General features: G+C 39.5%; 1 protein-coding gene across 2 annotated transcripts in view; it reads left to right on the top strand.

Annotated features, from left to right (window-relative positions):
• RNF150 (ring finger protein 150) overlaps window positions 1-20,329 on the top strand; it is a 192,587-nt gene that overhangs the window by 118,960 nt on the left and 53,298 nt on the right. Inside the window, exons 3-4 of one of the 2 annotated variants that reach the window (XM_066385544.1) lie at window positions 8,299-8,370; window positions 9,134-9,216. In XM_066385544.1, coding sequence (XP_066241641.1) covers window positions 8,299-8,370; window positions 9,134-9,216 — 155 coding nt within the window. The remainder of the gene's footprint in view (window positions 1-8,298; window positions 8,371-9,133; window positions 9,217-20,329) is intronic. The other variant, XM_066385554.1, reaches the window with a different exon arrangement.

Below are 20,329 nucleotides of genomic sequence, written 5' to 3'. Positions count from 1 at the left end.
TAATACACCATATCAACAAAACAAAGAACAAAACCACATGATCTTATCAATAGATGCAGAAAAGGCTTTTGATAAAATACAACACAATTTTATGTTTAAGACTCTCAACAAAATGGGTATAGAAGGAAAATATCTCAACATGATAAAGGCCATATATGATAAACCATCAGCCAACATCCTATTAAACGGCATAAAACTGAGGACTTTCTACCTTAAATCAGGAACAAGACAGGGTTGTCCACTCTCTCCACTCTTATTTAACGTGGTGCTAGAAGTTCTGGCCAGAGCAATCAGACAAGACAAAGAAATAAAAGGGATCCATATCGGAAAAGAAGAAGTAAAGGTATCACTTTTTGCTGATGATATGATCCTATACATCGAAAACCCGAAGGACTCCACAAAAACATTATTAGAAACAATAAGCCAATACAGTAAGGTCGCAGGATACAAAATTAACATACAAAAGTCCATAGCCTTTCTATATGCCAACAATGAAATATTAGAAAACGAACTCAAAAAAATAATCCCCTTCACGATTGCAACAAAAAAAATAAAATACCTAGGAATAAACATAACAAAGAACGTAAAGGACCTATATAATGAAAATTACAAAACATTGTTAAGAGACATCGAAAAAGATACAATGAGATGGAAAAATATTCCTTGTTCATGGATAGGAAGAATAAATATAATCAAAATGGCCATATTACCCAAAGAAATATACAAATTTAATGCAATTCCCATCAAAATCCCTATGAGATTTTTTAAAGAAATGGAACAAAAAATCATCAGATTTATATGGAACTATAAAAAACCCCGAATAGCCAAAACAATCCTAAGGAAAAAGAATGAAGCTGGGGGCATTACAATACCTGACTTTAAACTATATTACAGGGCCACGATAATCAAAACAGCATGGTATTGGCAGAAAAATAGACACTCAGACCATTGGAACAGAATAGAAAGCCCAGAAATAAAACCACATATATATGGTCAAATAATCTTTGATAAAGGGGCCAACAGCACACAATGGAGAAAAGAAAGCCTCTTCAATAAATGGTGTTGGGAAAACTGGAAAGCCACATGCAAAAGAATGAAACTCGACTACAGCCTGTCCCCGTGTACTAAAATTAATTCAAAATGGATCAAAGACCTAAATATAAGACCTGAAACAATAAAGTACATAGAAGAAGACATAGGTACTAAAATCATGGACCTGGGTTTTAAAGAACATTTTATGAACTTGACTCCAATGGCAAGAGAAGTGAAGGCAAAGATAAATGAATGGGACTACATCAGAATAAAAAGTTTTTGCTCAGCAAGAGAAACTGATATCAAAATAAACAGACAGCCAACTAAATGGGAAATGATATTTTCAAACAACAGCTCAGATAAGGGCCTAATATCCAAAATTTACAAAGAACTCATAAAACTCAACAACAAACAAACAAACAATCCAATAAAAAAATGGGAAGAGGACATGAACAGACACTTCTCCCAGGAAGAGATACAAATGGCCAACAGATATATGAAAAGATGCTCAGCTTCATTAGTTATTAGAGAAATGCAAATCAAAACTACAATGAGATACCACCTCACTCCTGTTAGATTAGCTATTATCGACAAGACGGGTAATAGCAAATGTTGGAGAGGCTGTGGAGAAAAAGGAACCCTCATTCACTGTTGGTGGGACTGTAAAGTAGTACACCATTATGGAGGAAAGTATGGTGGTTCCTCAAAAAACTGCAAATAGAACTACCTTATGACCCAGCAATCCCTCTACTGGGTATATACCCCAAAACCTCAGAAACATTGATACGTGAAGACACATGTAGCCCCATGTTCATTGCAGCACTGTTCACAGTGGCCAAGACATGGAAACAACCAAAAAGCCCTTCAATAGAAGAGTGGATAAAGAAGATGTGGCACATATACACTATGGAATACTACTCAGCCATAAGAAATGATGACATCAGATCATTTACAGCAAAATGGTGGGATCTTGATAACATTATAAGGAGTGAAATAAGTAAATCAGAAAAAAACAAGAACTACATGATTCCATACATTGGTGGAACATAAAAATGAGACTAAGAGACATGGACAAGAGTGTGGTGGTTACCAAGGGTGGGGGGAGGGAGGACATGGGAGGGAGGGAGGGAGAGAGTTAGGGGGAGGGGGAGGGGCACAGAGAACTAGATAGAGGGTGGCGGAGGACAGTCTGACTTTGGGCGAGGGGTTTGCAACATAATTTAATGACAAAATAACTTAGACATGTTTTCTTTGAATATATGTACCCTGATTTATTAATGTCATCCCATTACCATTAATAAAAATTAAAAAAAAATAATAATAATAATATTAGAGAGAGTGAGGGAAATGTCTGAGTCACCATGGCCACACGAGGTTCTAGATACTGGGACCAACTCTGTTTATGTCTGCAGTGTCCTCTCTTCACCTAAAACATAAGAACACTTTGTTATTTTTCCACTTGGTGGTGGTGGTGATAATCATGATCATAAAATACAGCTATCAGTAAATGCGACAAACTATCCAATAAATGAGATAGAACATGAACTCAATTTTGATGCTGTTTTGGTGTCTTTATGTTCTTAGTTTTTTATCATCTTCACTGCATATCTGTTTATAACATGGAAGGGGACAAGAGAAAAGTGTCTTCTTTTTCTCTGTTTCCTAAATATTTAGGAGGTCACTAACTTCTGTATCTTGGGTTGAACTGGAGTCTGTCATCGTTTACCCCCTTCACTGGCATTTATATAGAACTTTATTCTTTTAATAAATGGTTCTGTTTTTATTTTCCATGAAGCCCCTTATCTTTACTATTGTCAATGAACCAACAACCTCGGTGGATACTTTCTTATACTCATTTAGATTAAGTTGATGGATAAATCTAATTACTAAAATGACCCAACTCCTGATAATCTTCAGTGAAAAGCATGACTTGGATCTGGTTGGGTTAGAGCGAATCTGTGGGAGACCCCCAGACAAGGGAGAGGAATGCCCACTTAAAACAAAAAGCCTCTAGAAACTAGAGTTGATCCCTAAATCTACCTGAGGCGGTCCCTGGGTCTTCCATTAGCATCCCGTTAGTCCACATTCTGAGAATCACCAAGGAAAGAGTTTGTTCTGTGACAGACTTCTGGCTCCAATCCCCAGATTCTCTCTGTTCAGGCCCCAGGCAGGGCTCACTGAGCAGGGCCTAAGCAGGGGTCAGGAACCTATGGCTCGTGAGCCAGATGTGGCTATTTTGATGGCTGCATCTGGCTCACAGACAAATCTTTAATAAGAAAAAAATAACGTTAAAAATATAAAACATTCTCATGTATTATAATCCATTTATTTCCTACCACTCATGTTCATGGTTGCGGGTGGCTGGAGCCAATCACAGCTGTCTTCCAGGACAACTTCAAATTTTAATTGGATAATGCTTAACATACATGGGTCATTGTATGGCTCTCATGGAATTACATTTGAAAATATGTGGCGTTCATGGCTCTCTCAGCCAAAAAGGTTCCCGACCCCTGCACTAGAGGTTTCCTCTCCTTTACACTTGGTGCAGTTAAAAACCCGAAGACAGAAGAGACCAACTACCAAAGAGACAACTGCTCTACTTGGGCCCGTTCATTAAGAAGATTATGTTTTTACTCATTATCTCTTCAGTTTGCATTTAGGAAGTCCAATAATACTAGTTAGAAAATTGATGCAAGTGAGTCCATTTTTTTATATATATATTCAGAAGTCAATACTTCTGTGTGTCATATGCAAAGGCATACATCTCTTGACAAAATTTGACTATATGCAAAAAGCATTTTTAAAACCTTTATGGTGTTTTTCACCTTCTTTTGTTAATCTGGATTCCTGTTGAGAAATCTAGCACGCCATGGTTTCCTAGCTATCATCTGGATCTCAGAAGCGGACTTTTCTCTTCTCTCCAGGGTATCTAGAACATCTCTCCCTTCCCTGGAAGGTCAGACTTCCCTATACTTCATCAGTCACTCACCAAACGTCACCCTTTTCCTTCTGAAGACAGGTATATGTGAATTAACATCTAAAATGAGGTTGGGCTCAAGGCACTTCCTGGGAAAGGAATACCATTTAACCATTTCTTCAGAACAATCAAAGAAAATGCATCCTTCCTTCCTCTGTGAATTACTTGGACTTCCAGACAAGAAGACCTCATAGACTTGATGTTGAGAGGATCTGCTCATTTCCTCTTTTTTTTTCTCTAAATTCTCCATCTGTTAATTCTGCAATTTGAGAAGCCCATCTCCCAAATGCCTTTATTTTCCACTGACCTCCTGTAACCTCCCAGCTCTCAGTCACCAGAATGCAATAGAATTCCTCTTTCTAATTCCCTAACCATTAACTCTGCTGTTAGCCATAATCCCTGGTACCCTAATGTCAGTTTACTTACATTTCCTGAATAGAGACACCTTTTTCTCTTTTCAATAAAGGCAGCTTGCATTTTTCTTTAAAGGGGCATGGAAAAGGCTTTTATTATTACTTCTGGAAGAGAGAAAGGGATAGATTTTTTATATGCCCCATTTTTATTCAGATATAGCCAAAAGTAAAGTTTAAACACCGGGACAAGACAGGAAGCAGTGTTTGAGTTTACCTTACATGTTCACATTTAAGAAAGGCATACTTCATTTGCTAAAAAATAATTTTAAATAAATTAAAATTTGAAAACATTATTTCTGGTTCACTTTCTTGAAAAAAAGTTGGTCTTCCTCTGAGTATGATCCAATAACATTGTTTGAAAATAATCTTTGCTGCCTAATTGCTCTGCTTAGCCTTTGAAAATAATACTTTAAGTGATTGAATTGGAGCCAGATATTATATAATACCAATTCAACACAATTACAGCAATATTTGCTCTCATAACTTAAAATTAAAAGAATCAAAATTTGTTGGCTTTAGAGATCTCTTGTTCTGAATATCATATTCGCAGCTTTGCCGTGTTTACTCCATAACTAGTAGCCCCTTCCCCATGCCTTTCAATTCTTGGCCCCGACTTCTTCAATGCAAAGCAGCTCTTAGTTGAGAGAGGCTGGTTTTGCCATGGTCAGTACCATAGCTCTGCTTGCCTCACCACAAGCACCACTTGTAGTTTGTGCGTGTATTTTCCCATTAACTGGCTAAATTTCTCAGGTTGTTTTCCATACTAAAAAAAAAAAAAAAATCTCTTAGTTTAAGATTTTATCCATTCATCAACCATTAATGGAATTTCTACTAGATAGTAAACTAGAGAGAGCAAGAATTTGTGTATCTGTTTTCACTCTTTTTTTATTTTTATTTTCTTTTTTCAAAACCCAGAGCTGTGCCTGAGACAAAGTAAGGGATCTGAAATATGGGTTGAATAATCCAGTGTCAATTAGGGAAGGCAGCTTTGTTGAGATTAAAGGGAAAAAAACATAAACACAGCCCTGTCCTGGGGCTGCTTATTCAAGAGAAAGGTACCTGGGTTGATCTTAAAAACAGCTGATGTTGTCACAGTGCTATGAGGCAGAGGGACCAGGCCCTGTGAGGGTTTAGACCAGGCATGGCCAACATACGGCCCCGCGGGCCGGATCCAGCCCACCTAATGAGTTTATGCGGCCAGGGATTAAATCTTTAATATTCTCTGCTACTTTAAAATCTCAGCTACTCAGAAGTGGAAGCATCTTTGATTATTGGAAATTGAGATATTTAAGAAGATAGTGATACGCAGAAAAGAATTCCGAGTGTGACTAATCTTGGGTTAACTTCCAATAATTAGTCGATTGGATTCGTGATACTTCTTTATTTTTTTAAAAAAATTCCATTATAAAGATTTGCAACTTTTGTATTTGTCTGTATTTGATATGAACTGTTTGACATTTAGCGGTGATGTGAAACCCACATTCTTTTAGATGGAGTTTGCCAGTGCACACTCAAGTTCAAACAATTCGTTATTTTTGTGGTCAAGTGAGCTGAATCAAGTAACATTGTAGCATAGACAATAGCTGCAGTTGATAACTGAAAACGTGTCCAGACTGTTTGTAAAACGAAATAATTGTTTTATTTGCAATATAACCCTTCAAGCTCATTCTATTAATTAAACATTGTTTTAATTGGTTGCAATACAGTTTAGATATTTATATGGTATGGAATTATATTTTTATTAAAATATATTTTTATTAAAATAATTATGTTAAAATTTTTTCACTCTCTTATATTTATTCATAAACAAATTACATAATAAAATTTTGTTTACTTACACAAATCATTTTTTGTATTTAACATTTTTTAATTTTAATATTTTAAATGTTTAATATTTTAAATGTCTGGCCCGTGAAAAAAGTTTTCTTTCTAATCTGGCCCGGGGGGCAAAAACTGTTGGCCACGCCTGGTTTAGACCAAGGGTTCCTCTCTTCAGGAAGACATCCAGGGGGGGATCCCCCCAAAAATGCCTTGAGTTGAGACCAGAGAAGAAGAGAGAAGAGAGTTGCATCCTGTTTAGTTTTACCTCAGTCTCTTTTCTTTCCCTTTCACTGTATGTTCCCAATTGATATTTGTCACAGACTCTTCTTATTTTTTCTGCCAGCTTAGTTTGTTACATACTCATGGACTTCTGCATAAATCTCAATTGTATTTATATATAGGTAATACTTTTAGGGAACAGCCAACTTTTACTATCCTACTTAAAATGCCAGTGGTTATTTTAAAAACTAGAAATTAAACAATTAAAAATAAAGTAAATTAATAAGGAGAACATCTCTTTTATTCTTATTTACTATACCTACCGTGTGTTAAGAGAAGTGCCTTGTGATAGGTACTTCAGAGATTTTGATTGGTTAGCCAGCAGGTTGGTTAGTTGGTTGGCTGAATTGGTGGTTGATTGGATAGCTGGCTTGTCAGATGTTGGTTGTTTGGCCAGCTGATTGGTTAGTTGGCTAGGATGGCTTGCTAGCTGGCCAGTTGATTGGTTGGTTGGCTGGGTGGCCAAATGTGAATTGGTTGGCTGGCTGCCTCAGTGGTTACTTGGTTGTCTGACTGGGCAGAAGTTGGTTGGTTAACGGACTGGCTGGTTGGTGAATAATGAGAATGGTAGTTTAGCTTTGGCTTTAAAGTCAGACTTAATTTTATTCAGATTCTAACTGACCTTTCACTAACACTATAATATTAAAACAATTTATATAAACTCTCTAAGTTGCAGTTCATTCTATGAAATAATATTTTTCTCATACCATTGCTGTAAGGATAAAGGATACTGCACATAAAGCTTTGGCATGGTACCCAGGTAAATTAACTGTTTGCTAGTATATGTTCGCCATTTTAAAGAAGAGAAAGAAGCTTGAGTGTGACTTCCAAGAGAAACAAAATTAGTGAAAACAAATGCTTATTCTATTTAAACGTTTGTCCCATTTATCTCAGTTCTTCAAATCTGTCTTAGTGCTTCAAATACACATTTATAACAGACAGGTAGTACATGTACCTAGGGAGGTGATATAATACACAAAACACTCACAAGCACAGAAGCTTGTTTCCTTGACAGATAAAAACGTAATTCCCTTCCCACCCTCTTTGTCTCTCACTCTTCCTCTTCGCATTATTGTAGCACTCATTAGAAAGCAACTTTATTTAAAAAAAAATAGTGTGTATTACCTCTTGACATGAATCATAGTGGTTACCTAGGGTTTTTCTTTATAATTATTCGTTAAACTAAACATGTCTATTTTATGTATTTCCCTATATCCACACTTACACTTATACACACACGAAAGGGGCGAAATTGGCTTGTAAGAATGTGGTGAAACAGGATAGTACAGATTAAATATAAACCTCATTTAGGTCTACGTAAGCAAAGGAAATCCCTTAAAATTCCAAATTGAAAGGAATACACAAACAATAAATCCTGATTGTGAAAAAAGAGAACATGAAGGTTAGTCTAACTACTCCAGGTTGACTTGCTCTATGTCACAAATTAAGTGGCTAGAGTAGCAAATTACTAAACTTTTTTTTTTTTTTTTTTTTTTTTTGCTAGTCTGTCTAGGTGTAACCTGCACTATTGTCCCCATAGGGCAGGACCTTTCAATATCATATGCCACTTGCTTAACATTGGGCACAATCAACTTCTCTCTCTCTAATAGACCTTAGTCACTGAGCACAGATATCACCACCCTGTCTCTTCCAGACATCATGCACGCCAATTGTGCACGATTTCAGAGACAGCCACCCCGGTTTAGTAAATGCTGCCAGAAACAAAGTCAAGAATGCCAGGCCTTTCTTACTAACAAGCAGCTTTTGGTGTTGCAGCGCCGGCTGGGAGACGCAGCTAAGAAAGCCATCAGCAAGCTCCAGGTCAGAACCATCAGGAAGGGGGACAAGGTAATGACGGCCTCTTTTCTTCTCGGGGAGGAGCTGCTCAGACAAGCCCCTGGCTCTCCTGGCCAGCAGGGTAGAAGAGAGAGGAGGACGGGAAAAGGGAGACTATAGTTTTAATAGTTGTCCCATTAGCTTCTGTTATTACACCCATCTTTATCAAATATAACTTAAAGCACTTTATAAAATGGATACAATAGGACAACAAAGTAGTTCGTGCAGAAAATACAAGAAATTAAAAAGGAAGTATAGAAAAAAAACCCAGATGAAGCCTAGATGAAATTAATACACAAATGCATTACCAAAAATGTATAGCAGATGAGCCCCAAATTTATGTTGGGGCTTTCTAGCAGCCAACACAAAGAGAAAAAAAATATTCAGTTTTTAAGCAGTAGCTAATTCCTACTCCAGTGTCCCACCAGACATTTTTTTTTAAATGATTGTTACTGTATTTGGACTTGAAAAAGTTTTCCATGAATCTTTGCAAGGAAGACAATGTCACGTGCTGAATGATGCATTATCAGTAACGGTACATGAAAAATTGCTTCCTCACAAAAGCGCTTTCAGGGGAACCCAGAAACAAATAGTGGAGGTTAGAAGGAAGGGAAACTAAGGCAATATACAATAAGTTATCAATTAAGAACGCTGACCCCATCACTGCTGAAGCCTGGGTCCGGGGCAAGCTGTCTTTTGGCATATTATTTGGGTATTTTCACAGGAGTTGAAGCTACGAAGGAAGGTAGGCTCACGAGTGCTTCCTCTGTTGCAGGAAACAGAGCCCGACTTTGACAACTGTGCAGTGTGTATTGAAGGCTACAAGCCCAGCGACGTGGTCCGGATCTTGCCCTGCCGGTGAGTCCCTAGGCTGGGGTGGGTGTGTGGCTACGCCGGCGCAGACCTGCTAGGTCCGCGTGCACAAACGGTGCCGTTTGTCAGTCCCAAACAACTAAAAAGCTCGTTCTTTTTGGTGTAACCTTTCTCCTTGAAATAGTCTTCTGGTCCTCTTTGTGCCAAAGGAAGTATGCCACAATGAACGAGGACCTCATGATACCGTCTGATGAGGTTGTGGGTACAGTTTTCTTTACAACGGATTTGCGGTACTCAGAATCAAGTCTCGACTTTGCAGTGCTGTTTTAATTAAGTGAATAAAATCTTTAAGATATTTTGTGAATGATCATGAAGGAATCAGCAGCCAGAATATGGTCAGGAATGCGGAGGAAGCCAAAAGCAGAGGCTATGATTCCATTTCCCTTGTTTTCATTTTTCTTTTGTTTTATTTTTTTCTAAGAATCAGCCTTTTGTTTTCTTTAAGTATAGTATGAATTTAGTTGATTTGAGGATATATCTTTCTTCTTTTAGAAATTAAGGCCCTGGCTGGTTGGCTCAGTGGTAGAGCATCGGCCTGGTGTGCAGGAGTCCCGGGTTCAATTCCCAGCCAGGGCACACAGGAGAGGCGCCCATCTGCTTCTCCACCCCTCCCCCTCTCCTTCCTCTCTGTCTCTCTCTTCCCCTCCCGCAGCCAAGGCTCCATTGGAGCAAAGTTGGCCCGGGCGCTGGGGATGGCTCTATGGCCTCTGCCTCAGGTGCTAGAATGGCTCTGGTCGCAACAGAGCGACGCCCCAGATGCGCAGAGCATCGCCCTTTGGTGGGCATGCTGGGTGGATCCCAGTCAGGTGCATGTGGGAGTCTGTCTGACTGCCTCCCCGTTTCCAACTTCAGAAAAATACAAAAAAAAAAAAAAATTTAGGCAAATTGCTTATTAGGAAACCAGGCCTGAGGCAAATGTACTCAGGTGGCCCCAGCCAAGGCCTTCCAGTGGGATTCCTTTTCTTGGTTCATTGATGCTCCTAAATTTCATCTCTAAGATGAAATTTTAAGGTGAGCACGTGAAGACACAGTGGTTTCCTTCATGTGAGAGCACTATCCATAAATTCTCCCCCTAGACCCTTTCGTGGGTGTTCACTCGGTGATGTCTAGAAACGCTGGCAAAGAATGACAGTGCGTGAACCAACAGAGCCTCTCAGCGCAGCGGCTTCCATCTCTGCAGGTTCTATTAAGGGTTTTATAAAGCCTGATCATTATAAGACAAGAAAGTGCTTTCCTTTATTCTATTTCTTGGAGATTTACAGTCCTGTGAGGCCGTCTCTATTCAAAATACATCCAAAGCACATCCAAGTTAAATAGCAAGTTTTTCCTGAGACGCCAAAGAACTTGACAAATATAATTCAGAAAATCTGTTTTCAGCACTAGATGCAACACCACTTTCACTCTGTCATTCATGCGGTATGAAATAGCTGTTCATGTAGAGCTCTGTCTCGAGAATGTTTTCTGTTCCTGCAGTTTCCTCCACTGTGTCCCTATTGTGTAACCTCTGGCTGATGGCAACTTTTAATTGTGACAAATTACATGGCTTTAGCAGTATTCAGATTGTCGTGATATAGCATGCCAGATCTCCTTTCACAGTAAAATGTTTTGGAAATATGAACCAATTTAAAAAATAGCATTTTTATATTTATCACACACACACGCAACAAAACCTTAGAAGCGTCTATTTTATTTACATTAGCCCTTACCTTAGGTCTGTTCAGTCTGGCCTCAAGCTTTTCCTTTTTACATCATTATATTTGGTCCTCAGCTAACTCCTTGGTTCTTTGTACTTCAAGCTCCGTACTGTCCATCTGCTTTTACTTCCTAACCGTGAGCCCTGCTTTAAATAACAGCAAGATGCATGGCACAGTCCCACACAGGTTTTACTGAACGACTGCTGGATCTTAGGCTCGCCACACCAATTCACTCTTGGAAGAACTCAGACATTTTCTTACCCATGCTGACTTTAAAATCAAGATATTTTTATGCCCATTGCTGGTTTCTGCCTGACAGTTTGTACTAATGGATGTTACCAAACAAATGCACTGGCTTTTGCGTTTTGCTAGATAATTTCCTCCAAAGTATTATTAAGCCTTTGCTCCTATGAACTTCATAGACGCTCTTTCCCATTATTTCCAGGCTGACTCATCCACAGGATTCTTTGCATCTCCTTGGAGTACAGACTTTCCAAAAATGTTCCAGTTTATTGTCTTCTTTCTCTGATACTCTTTTCTGTGGCCTCCTCACTCCTGGCACGCTGGGTACCTCTCTCCTCTGTTGTTGCCTGGTTGGATGTCTCTCTGTAAGGCCGGTGGCTGTGGCCATGCAGGTTCCCATTGGATTCAGGCAGACGATAAAGGAACTATGGAGCAGAAAAATGGTGGGCCATTCCGTTTATTAGTCTCGTACCTGAGGACAAGCTAACAGGCAGGGGAAACTGCTTCCCTCTCTCTGGGCTGAGGAGGAAAAACCCCTTCTCCGGCAAACAACAGCAAACAATCGCCCCTCCCAATGACAGCAGGCAATCTGCAATCTACAATCTACAGTCTGCCCCCTGAGGACAAGCACCTGCAGCCTTACACAGACTGTACACACGTGGTGCTGCCCCGTGCTCATGCACCAATCAGGCAAAAGACAAGCGAGCCAGCCTAACACTCTTGTTTGCCCAGCATTTTCCATGCTACTCAGCAATGGATGCTCTGAACCACCATGTTTTCAGAATCATTCTCCTGTTTGTCTCTGAGAGACCCATGCACAAGTTAGGAGGGACTAATAAATGATTTCCCCCGGCCTATTTGTAGTCATGGTGATGATTAGATCGAAGGAAGTGCCTACCAGCTCCAAGTACAAGTTTTCTTTAACAACAGACCTATGAATTTGGAAATCAGTTCTTGCTTTTACAGGTGCTACTTTACTTAAAATGGATAAACTCTTTAAAATACTTTATGAATAGGCCCTAGATGCTTGGCTCAGTGGATTGAGCATCAGCGCCGGCTTGCGGACATCCCAGGTTCGATCCCCAGTCAGAACACACATTCCTTTCCCTCTCATCCTTCTCTCTCTCTTCCCCTCTTGCAGCCAGTGGTTTGATTGGTCCAAGCATCAGCCTCAGGCACTGAGGACAGCTCAATCGATTTGAGCAGCGGCCTCAGATGGGGGTTGCTAGGTAGATCCTGGTGCACATGTGTGAGTCTGTCTCCCCTCATCTCACTTTAAAAAAGAAAACTTTATGAATGATCTTGAAGGGAACAGTAGCCAGAATATGATCAGGGTAAGTAAGAAGTCAAAGGCAGATTCCACTTCCCTTGATCTTCTTACTAACAGAAACAAAATGTAACAGTGCCACTAAAACTTTTAGAATCTAGGAGAGGGTACCAGCTACGTGTGTGTTGATTTTTCAATTTAAGCTTGACCTTTATTGACAGAAGAAAATGTCACTGAAGGAACTTAAATTTTGATTCAGAAATCTAATTTATCTAACTAAAAATTGGTCTTTACATATTTAATTCAAAACCTGCCAAGTAAAAATTGCACACATCGATACTGTTATTATTATTGCTATCATTACAATATAATGTGATGTTATTCTTTTTTTTTTTTTTTTTTGGTATCTTTCTGAAGCTGGAAACGGGGAGAGACAGTCAGACAGACTCCTGCATGCGCCCAACCGGGATCCACTCGGCATGCCCACCAGGGGGCGATGCTCTGCCCCTCCGGGGCGTCGCTCTGTTGGAACCAGAGCCACTCTAGCTCCTGGGGCAGAGGCCAAGGAGCCATCCCCAGCGCCCAGGCCATCTTTGCTCCAATGGAGCCTCGGCTGCGGGAGGGGAAGAGAGAGACAGAGAGGAAGGAGAGGGGGAGGGGTGGAGAAGCAGATGGGTGCTTCTCCTGTGTGCCCTGGCCGGGAATCGAACCTGGGACTTCTGCACGCCAGGCCGACGCTCTACCACTGAGCCAACCGGCCAGGGCCTGTGACGTTATTCTTATCACCATTATTAGAACCATTACTGTTCCTAGTGCCATCACCACGTCATTACATCTTCATGCTTTACTGTCTTTCTGCAGTAGCCTCTCTCTAAGCTGTCTGCTTCTACTCCTGCCCCTTAATCATTCATTCTGATAAGTCTATTTTTAATTATGCAGACAGATTAGCTTGACTCCACATACTTTTCAGTGAGTGCAACTTTAAATTCACTAAGTGTATCAGAAGTGTGACAAGAAAAATTATTTGGGGGGAGGATTAATTGAAATATACTTCAGTCCTCTATTTATTAAATTCCACTTCTGCAACAAGGTACGTAGATTCACAGAAAACTAAAAATGTAAAAATGTGCGTTGTACCTTTGGGCTCCTTACAAGAGGACTGAGTTGGCTGGTGCAATCAAAGGAATTTCTGTATGAATAACCCTTAGGAAAACTGCCATGTGTCTTTTCTTAATATTTTGTACCCTTCTCAGTGGATACTTGCCACAGCAATTCATGTATGGAATAACTGCATTTCTCCCAAGCAAGGGGGTGTTTTTATACTGTAGTTATTAAATGCTGATTTGAGATTAAGAAAAAAAGTTATGCTGGAAACACTGATTCAAGCAGAAACCCAAATAGTGTTCCAAAGAAGAAAGAAAAGGCCAAAGCTCTTAAAGTAAAAAGTACATTCCTGAGAATTATCAGTCCAGCATTCTTAGCCCTATAGAAATTTGTGCGGGATGGTTATCAGTCAGATGTCAGACACCCTGGATGATGGATACCAGGTGGTCTGGGAGATGAGTACCAGGAGGTCTGGTCATGTCCAGTGGTCTGGATAATGGATGTCAGGTGGATGGATGTGTGAGTATTTCAGGGTGTAATCATGTGGCCTGGATATGTGAGTCTTTCAGTGAGTAATATGAGTGTTAAGTTATCTGCAGGCCCAGATGTATATCTATGCATTAAGGTAGGACTGGAAAGTTAAAAAAAAATGTTTAAGTTTTCCAACGAGTGAAAACAGGAATAGAGTCCTTCCTCATGCCACGACTTTCATAATGTTAATCATTATAGCAGCTTGGTTAAAGTGACTCCATTTTTCATTCGGGTTCTAAGTAATAGAAAAAAATTGAGCGGCTAGCACACTATTGCTCTGACGCCAGAACAGAAGAAACGGAGTTCAAGCACTGAGATAGACTTCCTCTATCACTCAAAATACTTGATGACCAACTTCAGCTTAGCGTTTGGAAATGTTCTTCTGAGTTATGTTGGCCCAGAACACTCCGATAACTGGCTCATTGAGGCACAATCCCATTTTGAGTAGATACTTGCTTGATTCTGTATATAAATGCTGTGCTTCCCTTCCTCTTTCTTCTCTCTCTGTTTTAGGAATGAGACTAAATTTCAATTGTATCAGTATATGAGCTCTCTTTGGTAATTTGGGACATACAAGATATATGTTTTCCTTTGACACCTAAGCCTACATTTTTACAGAGATCAGAACATCACTAACAGTATTCCTGTTGAAAAAGATGAAATGGAGATTGAAACATAGTAATATGCCGATTAAAAACCAAAACCAGAATGAGGGGTTACCATTAAAGTGCAGTTACTAATTAACAGTAAACGGACAAATGAAGCTTGTCAGTGCAAATTGGGATCATAGATAACCTAAATGGCAAAGATATTCCTTAGTGGCATTTCAATATCTGAGTCGGATAGAACCTAAGAGCGATAAGGCCTGAAAATTAGAAAGAAGAACTTTTCAACGGCTGTTAAGTCAAAGCCCACTTTCGGTCTACTACGTAGTTTCAGCAGATTCTTTGAAGGGCTGGTATGTACCATGCGTCTACCATTGACAAAGACACGCAGCTCATCCCCATCTATCTAACCAGTCAGACAACTGCTTTTCTTTTTTAGTTGATGTGACTGGCATATTTTTAACATGAACCTTATTGTTAATTGCTTCCACAAATCCCAGAATCCATTAACTCCTGTCCCCAAAGGCAGATGGCATTTTCTTCTACTGGAGAAGTAGCTCTGGGAGACATGTAGTATAAAGCACACAGCAGACAGTGAAGGGATCCATTTGTAGAGCTTTCTAAACAAGCACATATTGTAAGACTTCCAGAGTGACTTGCCTGCCGCGGCCCAGCCTCGTTAAAGTCAAATTAATGAGATTCGCTGAGCTAATGCAGACGAGAGCACAGTAGTACACTCATTGGGTGGCTGGCGTCCACTGCGCCTCCCTGGAAGGCTGTTTGGTCAGTGTGTCCCAGAGAGTTTCCTTGCTCATATTGTACTGCTCCAACCAAACCCACCTGGGCAGTTCATAGCCTCCCCTGACTCTCCTGTAACTCTACTGTGGGATCCATGTCTTGGATCCTTTAATGACAACTCAAGGTGACATCACAATTGGATGCTGATACTCATCTGGGAACTTCCCTTTGCAGGGGGTGGGAGGGTAGTGGGGAGGGGACTTTCATTCACACTTCTTGCCAGACATGACATGATCATTGGAAACAACATGACATAAAGAAGAATTACAATCTGATGTAAAGAAGAAAATGGACATCATTTTAATATTTGCAAATACAAAGCGTCACAGCCAACTTTTTTTATTGAAAACACAAAAAATAAACACTAGCCCCTTAAGAAGTTTTCCCCAAGGGCCAGTCTGATTTTTAGATGATTCAACTGAACTGAATGTCTGTGTGGACAGAAAATTCCAATCTCTTTATGAGTAAAAGAAATTTACAAAATGCTGAAACATGATCAGGATTGTGAGCATGAGTCCTATAACTGGTGAAGCGGGAGACAAAGGAAGGCTTTCTCGCAGGGCAGCAGCGTCTGTCCTGACTCTACCCTGCGTGCCTGCGACACAGGCTTGATTAGGAACAGATATTCTCCCAAGTTGCTGTATTTGAAAAGAATGATAAATGCTGGCTGGTTTTCATAAGGTTTGACTTACTCTTTCAAGCCCATGTTACGCAAGTTAGATTATGGGGCACTCTGTTTGCTTAGAGAAGTGATTTTTAAAATAACTTTCAAGGTTTTCTTGCTAATTATGACATTTTGACAATAGAGGAAAGTGTATCGAACTAAACGAACAAAAAAATCTCACCACCCAGAAATAATTATTATTAATATTAGTGTATTTAATTTTTTAATACATGTATATAAATAGCATATATATTGTTATGCATTGCATGTTGTTAAATATTGTCACATATACATTAAAAGTTGTAGAGTCTTGCCATTAATAAAATTTTTATTCTACTTTTTATTTAATATTAAAAAGTGAGCATTTGGCCCTGGCCGGTTGGCTCAGTGGTGGAGCGTCGGCCTGGCATGCAGAGGTCCCGGGTTCGATTCCCGGCCAAGGCACACAGGAGAAGCGCCCATCTGCTTCTCCACCCCTCCCCCTCTCCTTCCTCTCTGTCTCTCTTTTCCCCTCCCGCAGCCAAGGCTCCATTGGAGCAAAGATGGCCCGGGTGCTGGGGATGGCTCCTTGGCCTCTGCCCCAGGCGCTAGAGTGGCTCTGGTCGCAGCAGAGCGACGCCCTGGAGGGGCAGAGCATCGCCCCCTGGTGGGCAGAGCTTCGTCCCCTGGTGGGCGTGCTGTGTGGATCCCGGTCAGGCGCATGCGGGAGTCTGTCTGACTGTCTCCCCATTTCCAGCTTCGGAAAAATACAAAAAAAAAAAAAAAAAAAGTGAGCATTTTTTCATAATTAGAAATCATTTTTAAGTATCTTGGTGGTGGCAGAGTAGCCGATTATTAAAATTTAGTCCTAAAAATGAACTTACTGGATCAAAGTGATTTTAAAGGACCTTGATAAGTTTTGTCCAACTGCTTTTTTGAAAGGCAGTAATAGTTTACACCTCACTAGTGGTGCATGTGAATGCTTATGTTGTTGTCACTGTGGAACCGTGAGGTAGTGCCATCTTACACATCTTTCTCATCTGATAGCCAAGTGTAAAGGCAGCATTAGTTTTCATTCCCATGTCTTTGATTTCTCTGAGATATTACTGTTGACTAATTCAAGGTCTTTATATATAATATCATATTAACTCTAAATTGTAATTGGTTGTAAGATGCATACCAATTTTTTTTTATTTAGACAATTAATTTTAACGGGGTGACATTGGTCAACTAAAGTACATAGATTTAGAGAAAACATCTCCACATCATTTTGACATTTGATTATGTTGTAATCGAATCACCCAAAGTCAAATTGTCCTCTGTCACCTTTTATTTGGTTTTCTTTATGCCCCTCCCCTTACCCACCCCTTCTTTCTCGTCCCTTCCCCTCCCCCTGGTAACCACTCTTATCTATGTCCATGAGTCTCAATTTTGTGACCCACCTATGTATAAAATCATACAGTTCTTAGTTTTTTCTGATTTACTTATTTCACTCAGTATGTTCTCAAGTTCCATCTATGTTGTCGTAAATGATACTATATCATCATTTCTTATGACCGAATAGTATTCTATAGTGTATATGTACCACATCTTCTTTATCCAATCATCTATTGAAGGACATTTTAGTTGTTTCCATGTCTTGGCCACTGTGAACAATGCTGTGATGAACATGGGGCTGCATGAGTCTTTACGTACCCATGTTTTCAAGTTTTGGGGGTAGATACCCAGTAGAGGGATTGCTGGGTCATATGGTAGTTCTATTCTTAATTTTTTGAGGAACCACCACACTTTCTTCCATAATGGTTGTACTACTTTACATTCCCACAGCAGTGAATGAGGGTTCCTTTTTTCCACAGCCTCTCCAACACTTGTTATTACCTGTCTTGTTGATAATAGCTAATCTAACAGGTGTGAGGTGGTATTTCATTGTAGTTTTGATTTGCATTTCTCGAATAGCTAGTGAAGATGAGCATCTTTTCATATACCTATTGGCCATTTATATTTCTTCTTGGGAGAAGAGTCTGTTCATGTTTTCTTCCCATTTTTTTATTGGATTATTTGCTTGTTTATTGTTAAGTTTTGTTAGTTCTTTGTATATTTTGGATATTTGGCCCTTATCTGAGCTGTTGTTTAAAAATATCATCTTCCATTTAGTTGGCTGTCTGTCTGTTTTGAGATGCTTACTAATTTTAAAGATGTTAAGGGGGAGATATAGTAAATGGTATGACGAGAAGTGATAAAATGCGATGTTAACTTTTTTAACTTTTTTTTTTTTTTTACAGAAACAGAGAGTCAGAGAGAGGGATAGATAGGAACAGACAGATAGGAACGGAGAGATGAGAAGTATCAATCATTAGTTTTTTGTTGGGCATTGCAACACCTTAGTTGTTCATTGATTGCTTTCTCATATGTGCCTTGACCGTGGGCCTTCAGCAGACCGAGTAACCCCTTGCTCGAGCCAGCGACCTTGGGTCCAAGCTGGTGAGCTTTTGCTCAAACCAGATGAGCCCACACTCAAGCTGGCGACCTCGGGGTCTCGAACCTGGGTCCTCTGCATCCCAGTCTGATGGTCTATCCACTGTGCCACCACCTGGTCAGGCAATGTTAACTATTTTTAATTTTTTGTTTTCATAGTTTTAATAAGTAGCATTTTTTTCATTTAAATATTTTAATAATACTTTGATAATGCTTTTTGATTAATAGTAAAAATTTTATAGATTTATAAATTTTTATCTTTGCTCAGTTTTATCTCATTCTCTTTATGCTTCCCTATCAAGAAATAAAATAACCTTGATTAACTACATTTAAAAAAATGTATCTCATATTTATGGTGTTGTAAGGCTCCCATTCAATAGTCATTGTTTGGAAACCATTATTTAAAAAACTCATACTTACAAGAACATAACTTTACATACTTTGCCAAATTAAAAGTTATATAGCATGATGGGAACTTAAAATGGTTCAACTGCTTTGGAAATCTGACAGTTTCTACTAAAGTTAAACATATACTATCCTCTGACCTATCAGTTCTGGTCTTAGATATATACCCAGGAAAAATGAATGCATACGTCCACAGAAACACTTGTATAAGACTTGTCATTGCACATTTATTCATAATAGCCAAAAAAGGAAAACAACTCAAATATCTAACAACAGAAAAATGTATAAACAAATTGGGCTACATACATGAAATGGAATATTACTCAACGTATATTAAGAAGTATAAATCAAAACACATATGAGCCTGAAAACATTATGTTGAGCAAAAGAAACCCAGGTAAGAAGAAGAATATGTGCTTTATGATCCTATTTATATAAATTTAATCACAAGCAAAGCTTATTGATGCTGACAGATGTCATAATGGTGGCAGAGTGGGTATTGACTGGTAAGGGCAGGAGAGCTCTCCCAGGGTGATGAAAACTGTATACCTTCATCTGAGCAGTGTGGACATATATACACACTTCAATTGCTGAAAAAAAAACTTTAAAGGACCAAAGAAGCTATGCTGTACACTTAAAAAAAAAGTTCACTTTGTGCCTTAGTCAAAATGACAAATTTTAAGTCCAAAGTGTGCTGATGGTGTTTTCTAATGATTTTTTCTTGGATTACTTTGGATGTGTATGCGTACCCAGCCCAAAATTAGGTGCGTCATTTGATCAAAGGAATTAAAGGAAGAGGACATGAAAGGAGATGGCAGAGCTGGAAAATGATGTCTGATGTGTTACTTTGTCGTCTTTTCAGCAGAGCAAATGCTGCCTTAGGAAAGAAGTCCTGAACTATAATAACCTTGTTAAATACGGCATTCTGACTTCAAATGTCCTGATCCCCAGTTATATTAATCAACTAGACAGACGGGACGAATGCCAACCCGCTTTGCTGCTCCAGCCAAAAGATATAATTAGACCGGGGTCAGGTTTTCAGCACAGTCTCCCTCCACCAGAAGCCAGAGGAGTGAGCGAGACTGGCTACAAAGGAGGGCGGGGCGATGCCCTTCTCACTGGCATTCCCAGAGGATCGATTTCTTCCACTATAGCTAAGAAAGAAAGAAACTGAGTTCAGTAGCAGGAGGATCTGAGGCAGTGTCTTAGTTTTTTTTTTTTAACATTTTGTTGTTTTTCCTTTACTGCTGTTTAAATGCAATACTATGGCCACCTGGGTGAAATAAGTGGCTGTTTGTCATAATACTTTAACAGGGTGAAATAAAATGTTCCT

This window comes from Saccopteryx leptura, chromosome 1 (genome assembly GCF_036850995.1).
Source record: "Saccopteryx leptura isolate mSacLep1 chromosome 1, mSacLep1_pri_phased_curated, whole genome shotgun sequence".
NCBI classification, from domain to species: Eukaryota; Metazoa; Chordata; class Mammalia; order Chiroptera; family Emballonuridae; genus Saccopteryx; species Saccopteryx leptura.
The sequence above is the reverse complement of the archived record's forward strand: the minus strand, read 5'-3'. Positions and strand labels throughout refer to the sequence as shown.